Raw genomic sequence first — 11,113 nt, 5'->3', positions numbered from 1 at the left:
CTGTTGGTTTTTTAACTTTCAAAATGCTGTTGATTGGCATTTTGTTCATCACAGAGTTTCAGCTTAAAATTGTTTTTTTTTTCGTTTTAGTGAAGAAAAAAATTGGATCTTGATGGTTTGCGGCATAATAAATTAACATCAAGCTTTTATTTTAGCGTGAACTATTTCCTCATAAACATCTAAAGAGGTTCTAGATTGCGATAAAAAAATAACACTCAAAATAAGGTGTATATCTTAATATAAAAGTTAAATACTTTATCAAGTAATAGATTAAACACAGATCATATATTGTTCAGTGAGGAAGAAGACTAAATGGCTGGATTGCAGAACATGCTTCATTTATTGACAGTGTATCAGACAAATGAGACATAAATATATACAGTGACAAAAGCTAGTTCGCTAGATGACTGAACTGAATCCTTCAGTTTCAGTTTGCAGGCTGTTCAAACACAAAATTTAAAATGATATATTTTTTACAATTCAATGCAGGCACAAAAATGCTGTTATATGTAGCACATTACATCTATATGTTTTAAATGAAATGATTTGGACACATCTACTCAACTAAAGTAAATACTCTGAAATAAGTTAAATACCACTCATAAAAAGATCAGTAGCCAAAATCCAGTGGTTTTATCTCATTGCATCATTTAGTTCTACATCTAAGAGGAAGTTCCTGAGATTACGAAAGCATTTACATGAACATACAAATATAAAACAAATAAATATATAACTATATATATAACTATATATATATATATATATATATATATATATATATATATATATATATATATATATATATATATATATATATATATATATAAAAAACACAACATAAAATTTACCCAAAATATACAAAGTAAAATGTGCACACCACACCTCAGTGCTGTAATAAATGTATTTCTCATAGTTTGGAAATTCTACAATCATAAATAAATACAGATTTAAATAATTTCTGTATATAAAACGTAGTACCACTTACTGTTTTAGCATAATACAGTGTCATGTTTTGTCATTTTCTTTATTATGAGGCCATCTGATCTGAGGTAGACCTTAAAAACATCCAGCATCACCTGTGTCTTCACAAATGACTCTATGCAAATGCCCAAAAACTATCAAATCACTTTTAAAAATACAGTACACTTTTCTCAAATACTTATAGTCAGCCAATGGAAATTAAATAGCATGTAAATACAGTAGAAATGGAAATTCACAGACGTTATTTATAAACATGCTTAATTTTTTGGACATTGTGATTTTTAATCGAAACCATATTCTGGTGAAATGACACCCTTTTCAACCCCATTTACACTTAGTATAAAGATGCGTCTTTTTTAATCACAAGTGGCTTACATGGAATATCAGTTTAAGTATACATTTTTTTAGGCTGTCCATTTTCAACCACTTTTAGTTGTTCTTAAAAGCACATTTCAGACTGCATTACTTCTATTGTGTAGATGATAATGTTGTCATTCATTAAACAACCACAAAAGTTCTCCTACTCTTTGTCTACTGAATTAATTCTAATATTTACTTGATATGCTGTTTAATCCTATTTACCTGAGATGCAGCATGTTTATGACATGTTAAGCTTGGTTTGAAGGTGTTAAAAAGTAACATGCAACTAGCATCTTATTAGCAAATGTAGACAGGAACCACATATTTAGAGCACTTACAGCCCACGTCCTTCTAAAATTCAGTTGCAAGCACAATAAACAACAACCTCTACAAAGGACCTATACATTGCCCTACACCTTAAGTGATTAGTTCAGCCAAGAGGAAAAGTCTGTAATTTATTACTCACCCTAATGTTGTTTCAATCCCAGGAGACCTTCATTCATCTTCCAAACACAAATTAAGATATTTTAAATACAATTTGAGAGCTCGATCATCCTCTCCTTAAGGCTGCATTGTACTTCTGTATCGAGTGATCGACATGACCTATGGTGCATGCCTTGCATGTTGCCGTGCATTTATACTTCTGTATGTGGTTCGTGTTGCAATAACACTTCCGAAACGCTAGCTGGCAGTGAGTTTTTTTTTTGTTCCTCTGTTTCGAGTTACTGTTCTGGGGTAGTGTTTTTTTCTGAGAACTACCTTAATGAACAAGTAGCTAAAACTCAAAATTCTGAGGCAGGAACTGGCGGACGTGCAACTACTTTAATCATAAGGTAAACACAAACTAAAACTTTTTACCTGGAGCTCCTTCACAAGACTCGACACTTGTAAACACTCGCTCCAACAAGTTCACACGGCTCTGGGTCCCACCTACACTCATCAGCGCTACCAAGCCGACCAATCACAGAGCTTGTGCTTGCGTCATTGTGACAGGTAGTTAATATTTTTGAGAGGTGCGCATCAGTATCGCCGTCAACCATGGCGAGGGCCATGCGACCATGCGTAGGCTGCGCCACACAACAGAAAAGAAAAGGAGCTAAAAAGCTTTCTCAAAATATTATATATTACTTAAATGGATCAACTGTAATCATATGAATTTCCAGAAACACTTTTGTGAGCCAAAAAAACCCCACATAAAAACAAATTTGCTCACCAATGTATTCTTTTGTTGTCGATGGAGGATGAATGAGCTCTCTTTAATCTAAAATATCTGTGTTACAAAGGTGTATGAACATCTCAGGAGATTGGAATGACAGGAGAGTGAGCAGTTAATAACAGAACTTTCCTTTAATATACATACTGTAATGGTCCAATCCTCAGTTAGATGTCCCCCACCCTAGTCTCATCAGTATTTAGGTAAAATACTGTAATATTTGCAAAACATCAAGGCTGTAAATTAATGTATATTCAAAAACCTAATACACAGTGAATGCAGTTCATAGACTCTTGGAGAGCCACAGAACTTGAACACGTAACGTTTCAATCATTTCAGTCAGTGATTATCAGAGAGCACATTGAGTAATCTGAAGGTCATACCCAGTACTGATTGTTTCGCAGGGTCGGGTTGGTGGTTCTGCAAAGCTGTGAGACTTCAGGCTCCAGGTCTCCAAAAGAGCACAAAGACACAGATGGACCAGATGGGGAGTTTTCACTTCTTGTTTGCAGTCTGGTTACAGTTGAACTTCCAGCATTTCTTGAAATAAGAGGAGTTACGGTTACAACAGGGATGGTTGCAGGCCAGTGTGACAGCTCTGATTGGGACAAGTCGTCCGGTTGAGAGGAAGAGCCTGACATGCTTTTTGAAGGCTTTGGTTTCTTCCTCCACTTTGGTCTTAAGAGCAGCCCCAACACCACCACAATGATGACCAGAAGCAGAAGAGCAAGAAGAGGCAAAAGGATGATCATGGAGTTTGAGGATGACCCCGTCTGGGAAACTGACTCTACTTTCACTGGAGTATTATTTATAGGGGAAATCTCCTCCACCCCATGGGTTGTTTTTGAGTTAGTGGTACCAATGTCAATGCTGTTTGAATTACCCCAGCGGTTGCGACCTTTAAATCTTGACCCGGATTTGGTCACGCGTTGTGTTGGCTGCACAGCTGGAGATGTTGAAGATGTAAACAAGCTCAACGCAGCAGTTTGGCTATGAAAAACAGGTCTGATTGTAGACATTGCTGTCACTGTGGATATCTCCATAGTAGGAACATGAGGAACAATGCTGAAAGTGAAAATCCCATTGGCTGGTTGGACGTTATTGGCTTTAAGAACAAATCTGAAAGAGTCATTTACTTCCTGGACGCCCGTCAGGTTCGCCTTTAATTCAATGGCCAGTTTTTGCTGCTGGAGTTCACTAAAAGTGAAAGACTCCACTGATTCAGCTTTCCTTCCCTTACCACCAATCATCCGGACAATCTTACCATTGTCTGGTGGTGAGGTAATTTCAAACAACGGGTCACTATCGCTCAACAAAGCCAGCTCAGACACATTTAGAAAATGTGGCTTCAGCCGAATTCGAATTCCATTCGGAAACGTTACTCTTTCAGTGTACTTAATGAGCGGTTTCACAGTGATATTGACTACTTGGTTAGTGAGGTTTGCTTCTGTTGTGAAGGCAGCAAACTCAAAGTTATCATGAGATGACTCTAGGTTGACCATGTGGTACATTAGCGTTTCCGCCTCAAGATCATCATGACTAAAAGCAGTGACAACATCATTGTTCAGTAGGAGTTTGCCGTTCTTCGGCGGTACTGTGATTTGATAGTGCACTGTAGTGTTTTTACCATTAGTCACTGCGGCAAGGTGTGACTGTGTGAGAGTAACAGATGTGTGTCCCTGATCCAGCAGTACCTCTGTGTTGTTAGCAAGCCAAACAGTGATCTTTATCACTTCCAGATTGAAGAGTTTATATAAGGGACGATGGTGGCCATCGGTGACACTGAAGTAGAAAGCACCAGATGAAGGACTGCCATCATGGATGAAAAATACCTCTCCGTTATTAATCTGAGCCTGAGAGAAGGAGTCCACCGACTCGTTCAAGTGATCTGCAATGGCTAAGAAACCATTGCTAGGTTTGCTAATCACAGTGTACTGAATTTCTGTGGGTGGGTTATCAAGATCAACCACATTTAAGTTGTCGGGTCCAATAGTCACAGTGTCCCCCTGAACCACTTTTAGGCTGGGGGTTTTGGTTTTCAGAACAGGAGGTTGATCATTTATGGGGATTATAGTGATGTTGAATGATTCTGACACAACCTCAGAGGTATCTAGGGGTCGAGATGGTGGTTTGCTCTTCAGGTTGAGATACACATCAAACTCAAAATGGTCATAGGTGGTCTCGGAGTTGTCATGATGGTATGTGATTCCATACTTGTTAAGGATGAACTGAGAAAAATTCGGCTTTTCTTTTGTAAGATTTCGTTCTCCCACAACGATGACGCCATGCTGTGGAAGTAAAGTGACCTGGTACCAAATCTCATAAGAGCTACGTTTGGATTCAGGTTGTTTGGTGAGTAGATTGGATGCGTCCAGCGCTGATTTGTCAATTAGTACTTTGTCACCTTCAGCAACCTCCACACCTGGATATATAAAAAAAAGATATTAATTTCTTTGACAAAAGCTTTGAGTCAACTTGTAATGTAGTAATTCAATATTCAAACTGATTGAGTGCAAACAATGTATTAAAAATCATTGTCAGAATTTAATTTAACACCATACCTTTATTTACGAGGAGCACAGAACTTTGTTCAGGTCCAACATTTTCATAAGAAATGTCAATGTCAAACGTCTGGCTTTCAAGCATGGTAGGAGGAGACGACATTGTAAATGTGAACTTGTCTAGCGCTGCCCATCCCAAAGAAGTCACATGATTTTGCTGATATGCTACTTCACCATCATCCACCTGTTTAAAACAGAAACAAGAAAAAGATTCACCATAAAAATGCATGTAAAACCTTTAAATAAATTACTTTTCTAGACAGAGTGCATATTCACAAAAAAAAAAAAAGGTGTTTGAAGATGCTGTGATTTCACCAAGTGTGGAATCATGGAAGTTGTCATCCTTATTACATATTTTGGTACTCATTCAGAAATCGTGTTCGTGGATAAGCTAAAGTATTTCAAAACATATTTTCATGGTAGAGAAAAGCAGATTAGGGCAGCACGGTGGTGCAGCGGGTAGCCCAATCGCCTCACAGCAAAAAGGTCACTGGTTTGAGCATCGGCTGGGTCAGTTGGCCTTTATATATTTAAAACATATTTAACATATTTCAAAAACAAATGAAATGCTTCTGAATTTAAACATACTTTGAAGCATTTGGGATAATGTAAGTATATAATGCAATAAAATATAAAACACTGTTTTTTGTATATTTTATTGAAAAAATATGAAATATTGGGCCTTTAAATCCTACGTCCTGATATGACATGTTTAATTCTTATCATTACTCTCTTTCTGCCTATCATGTCTGTGACATGTAAAGTGTCAGCACAAGCTCTTTTAGCACCATTTCCTCTTGCACGGCTAACTAGGGCATCTTGCATTTGGCTTTCAAACTTGACAGGCTCTCAGATTATGTTCATAGTTTAAAAATGTATAATTCATCACCCTGCGCTCTGATATGCATGGCACCGATGTGGGAAAAGAGGATGGCAACACTCACCATTTGTTGTGTGAAGGATGATATCTCTGTAGTGGTTTTGTCTGCTTGCAAACCAACCAGTTTTCCAAATTTTGGAGGATTGATCACAGTAAAATAAACGGTTCGATTTGAGAAGCCAGTATCGTCATTTGTTGTGGCCTGTAGAATGTTGTTAGAAATCAAGGATAAGGAGCCTGGAGAAGCATAAGTAGAAGAGTGTAAGAATGGCTCTGGAAACTTCCAAAACAACACTTTTGTCTGGTACATGCTATAAACCAAACCACATTGTCTGATGCATCGTAACCCTCCACACATGTCCTTTCAAATGGCTTTTTTTGTGGGGTTGTTAAACAGAATTGCATGGGCCAAAAATTACAAGCCAAAAACAATCTGCAAGCTTTATTTGCTTTACAAGTCTAAATATAGTCTGAGACGACTGTGAATAGAGAAGTCTTTTGAGATCCCGTTTCAGATCACCTTTAGTTTAAAGCACATTGTGACTGGACTCTAAGAACAACTTATTTTACTAAAAACTTTTGCTAAAATAACTTACCAGTTCATTTTAAGACCTGATGTAATGGTCATTCTTTCTTCATTTATAGTTTGCTGCCATATCTAACCAATTAAAAGAGGTTCTTGAGGCTAACTCAGCAAAAACACTCAGCAACAACCATTTGTAAAGCACATGACCACAGAACAACACTAATTCTTAAAGAACACTGATTCTTTTGGTCAAACTTTCTGTTGATTCACTCATTTCTTCTTCTCAGTTAATTATTTAACTCTATTTCAAATTCTGTTTATATAATTCTATGTTAATAAAAACCCAAACAGGAATCTAATATATGACAATATATGACAACTATATATACGACATGAAAGTTCACATTAAGATTTCACATGTCATATATGCAACTCATGTCATATTACTTCCAGGGCCATTTATTTTGATGTTGATATGTAGCCGCAACATGTTGTTGTTTCGTAAAATCTAATTTTTATGAGGTGGGTCGTTTGCCCAACACTCAACTCCCAACCTGGAGGACTAGGACATACACACATACACTACAGACAATTTAGCTTACCCAATTCACCTATAGCACATGTTTAAGACTGGAGCGGAGCACCCAGAGGAAACCCAAGCGAACACGGGGAGAACATGCAAACTCTACACAGAAATGCCAACTGACCTAGCCTGGGCTTGAACCAGTGACCTTTTTGCTGTGAGGCGACAGTGCTACCTACTACGCATCCATGCAGCCCACATGCCAAAAACAGCCACTAACACCACTTACACCACAGACAGTACACACACACACACACACACACACAAACACAGTAGTCAACATTTAAAGTGGATCAAATCGTTTTACTCAAGTTGTCCTAAAACTGTTCAATGACACCAATTCTCTCAAGTTTTGAAAAACATTTTTGATACTCTTTTTAAATTATGACTGTAAATATCAACCATAAGAATTACAAATATGCATATATTTGTTCTAATATAATAGCTTTAGAATATGTATGCGTTCAAATATGAACATTCGTGAATATACACAGTCAAATCAGAAATTATTCTTACTCCTGGCAAATTCTGACTTAAAGTTTTTGTTCAAATGTAAATAACCTAAAAATTTTTTTTACAATGATGCCTCTTGTACATCGTCTTTTTATCTTTTGGCAAAGGCCTGTGTCATTTGTGGTCAACAAAAATAACTTGCGGATTAAATTAAAGTAACTTTAAGTCAAAATTTGCCAGGGGTTTGAATAATTTCAGGCTTGAATGTATTTATCTAATAAATTTGATATAATTTTTTTATAATTTATAATTGATATAATTTCCCAGTACTGTGTTGTGGCTGGCATCTGCTACGTAAAACATATGCTGGAATAGTTGGTGGTTCATTCTGCTGTGGTGACTCCTGATAGATAAGGAACTAAGCCAAAGGGTAATTAATGAAATTTGAACATATATGTAAATAATTGTAAATCCCCAAAAATATTTATGTAGGTGCAGTGAAAAAAGTATTATGACAGAAAGTCTAGACAACAAATATTTGTGTTATGCTTTAACTTATTTTAATGAGTTAATCAGGCTTCAACTACACTTTAACTTAATATTTTAGATGAGATGACTAGAAAAGTTTATTTGATTCAACTAAAAAAATTTAAAGCAATAGAATTTTTTTCACAGTGTGGCCAATTTTGCAATATTTTTAAACATTTGTTGCATATATGACATATATTTTCAATCATTTTCTTTTCAGCTAAGTTCCTTTATTAAACATGGGCCACCACAGCGGAATAAACCGCCAACATATCCAGCATATGTTTTGCTGCATCCCATCAACTGAGAACGTCCATACACACTTATTCACACACATACACAATGGCCAATTTAGCTTACCCAATTCACCTATAACGCATGTCTATGGACTGTGGGGGAAACCAGAGCACCTGGAGGAAACCCACGCAAACACAGGGAGAACATGCAAACTCCACACAGAAATGCCAACTGACCCAACCGAGGCTCAAACCAGTGACCTTTTTGCTGTAAAGCAATTGTGCTACCCGCTGCACCACCGTGACGCCTGACATATATTTTATATATTTGAAATCCAAATATGAATATACTAAATATGCTATAATGTGCTTAACGAGCACATGTCACTCTGCTGCTAGTCCGTTTGCACTGGCTTGCCAGTTGCTGCTCGCATCAAATTCAAAGCTCTGATGTTTGCCTACAAAGTGACTTCTGGCCTTGCTCCTTCTTATCTGCTCTGACTTCTGCAGATCTATGTGCCCTCCAGAAACTTGCGTTCTGTGAATGAACGTCGCCTCGTGGTTCCATCCCAAAGAGGGAAGAAATCACTTTCGCGAACGCTCACGCTCAATCTGCCCAGTTGGTGGAATAAACTCCCTAACTGCATCAGAACAGCAGAGTCACTCACTATTTTCAAGAAACGACTAAAAACTCAACTATTTAGTCTCCACTACACTTCCTAATCTGCAATTGCCTCTCTGAATATCACACTAACTGTACTAAAAAAAAAATAAAAAAAAGTACTAATACTTTCCTTCTTAGACTTTACAGACCTGAAACTTGCCTACAGCACTTATTCATTGTTGCTCTTATAGTTGTGTAAGTTGCTTCCTTGTCCTCATTTGTAAGTCGCTTTGGATAAAAACGTCTGCTAAATGACTAAATGTAAATGTAAATGTAAATATATATGTGTGTGTATATATATATATATATATATATATATATATATATATATATATATATATATATATATATATATATATATATATATATATATATATATGACATATTCAGTTTATAAGTTGCATATACAGTTAAAGTCAGAATTATTAGCCCCCCTGAATTACTAGCCCTCCTGTTTATTTCCAGGCTTAACTAGGTTAATTAGGTTAACTAGGCAGGTTAGGGTAATTAGACAAGTCTTTGTATATCGATGGTTTGTTCTGTAGATTAGTGAAAGAAAATATAGCCTAAAAGTGCAATTAATTTTGACCTTAAATTAGGTTTTAAAAGTTAAAAACTGCTTTTATTCCAGGTGAAATAAGACAAATAAAACATTCTCTAGAATAAAAAATATTATTAGACATTCTGTTAACATTTCTTTCCTCTGTTAAACATCATTTGGGAATCAGGTTGCTGTATGAGAAAAGTGGAACTAAAGGCAAATGAACTCTAAGTACATTTGGTTAAGCACACTTCTGTGAAACAATGGAAAAAGTTATTTCTGATGTTTACTTTTTGTTCAGTGCTTCTAAAACAATTTACAAAGTTGAAGGCAGATGTAGCAGCTGATATTTTCTAAGATGTGGCATTTGACTAAGTGTTTCTAAAATTAGGAAAATGACTGTAGTCTAATAACTTTAGGGACTTTTCAGCTTCTCCACTGAGCTATTTATAGCCCGACAGTTTAAGTCATTTTGCTATTACGTGGATCATTTGCGCTAGGATTAAGAAACCATGACACACACTGTGTTGATACTAAGACAGAAACTAAGAAGTCTTAAGCGGCTACAAGTGGGTGGAGATAGAGTTGTTGACTTTATACAGAGCGGAAAGGAGGCGTCAATCTGCTGCTCTGACTTGGCTTGTGAAGCAGCCAGACTCTGATCTCACTGCTGTGAATAACATGACATGTTATTTCACTCTTCACTCCATTAAAAGTGATGAAGAGACCATTACTAAAATTATAAACAAAGTTATGGTATGAATATCGTCACACTGCAAAAAAATATTTTCTTACTTGAGTTTTTGACTTGTTTCTAGTCTGATTATCAAAAAATTCCTAAATCAAGAAGAATTTTTCTAAAAACAAGATAATTGGTCATGTTTATTAATGTTGCGTACGCACAAAACGGGGGTGGAAACGTGTTTACGAAATCTCCCAGTCAAAATTTGGTAATCACAGCTGTAAGGAAACACTAAGCAAACCTATGTAGCTTATCATTATTATTTAAAATCATCATGTGATCCATTATCATTAATATAATTTTAAATAAAAATTAACCTTTATTCTGGCATACGTTCCTTTTAGTAAGGTTTCCACGCAAAAAAATTTTTATAATTTTTTTTGTTCTCATGAAAACATTTCTTGATTTAAGAATTTTCAGATATTTAAATAAGAAACAAGGCTAAAACTTCAGTGCATTATTTTAAAAGACAGTACCTACAATGGTATATTTAATATATAATAGTATTTTTTAATTCTTCCCATTCCACAGTGTTAGACAGCACAGAATATTTTCTTACATATAACTTTTGTGGCAAAATACACCAGAAGTTCACCTAATGTTAATTAAAGTTACCTGGAAACACCTTAAGAGGTCCAGCCTTCTTTAGATTAAGAACCAGGGCACGAGCTGTAATACTGAATATCTGCCTAGAAGCAAAGTTTACACCATCATTGACTTGAAAGTTGAAGCCTCCTGCCATTGGGCCTGAGAAACAAAAGAGAATAAGCATCAGTAATTTGTGAAATTTGATCAGATTTATGTTTTGAGATGTTTTAATTCTTTAATGCCACATAATTGCACAC

The 11,113-nt window shown here is 36.0% G+C and overlaps 1 protein-coding gene across 1 annotated transcript in view; it reads right to left on the bottom strand.

Moving 5' to 3' along the window:
- Positions 1-317: 317 nt before the first annotated feature.
- The window catches only part of cspg4ba (chondroitin sulfate proteoglycan 4ba), a 34,658-nt gene continuing 23,862 nt past the window's right edge, over positions 318-11,113 (bottom strand). Inside the window, exons 7-10 of the mRNA XM_087253742.1 lie at positions 10,884-11,015; positions 6,060-6,232; positions 5,116-5,299; positions 318-4,976 (exon numbers count right to left, since the gene is read on the bottom strand). Of these exons, the coding sequence (XP_087109868.1) occupies positions 2,932-4,976; positions 5,116-5,299; positions 6,060-6,232; positions 10,884-11,015 (2,534 nt within the window). The 3' untranslated portion in view covers positions 318-2,931. The remainder of the gene's footprint in view (positions 4,977-5,115; positions 5,300-6,059; positions 6,233-10,883; positions 11,016-11,113) is intronic.

Source organism: Danio rerio, chromosome 5 (assembly GCF_052040795.2).
Source record: "Danio rerio strain M-AB ecotype USA chromosome 5, GRCz13ab, whole genome shotgun sequence".
NCBI classification, from domain to species: Eukaryota; Metazoa; Chordata; class Actinopteri; order Cypriniformes; family Danionidae; genus Danio; species Danio rerio.
This window is presented reverse-complemented; position numbering and strand designations above follow the sequence as displayed.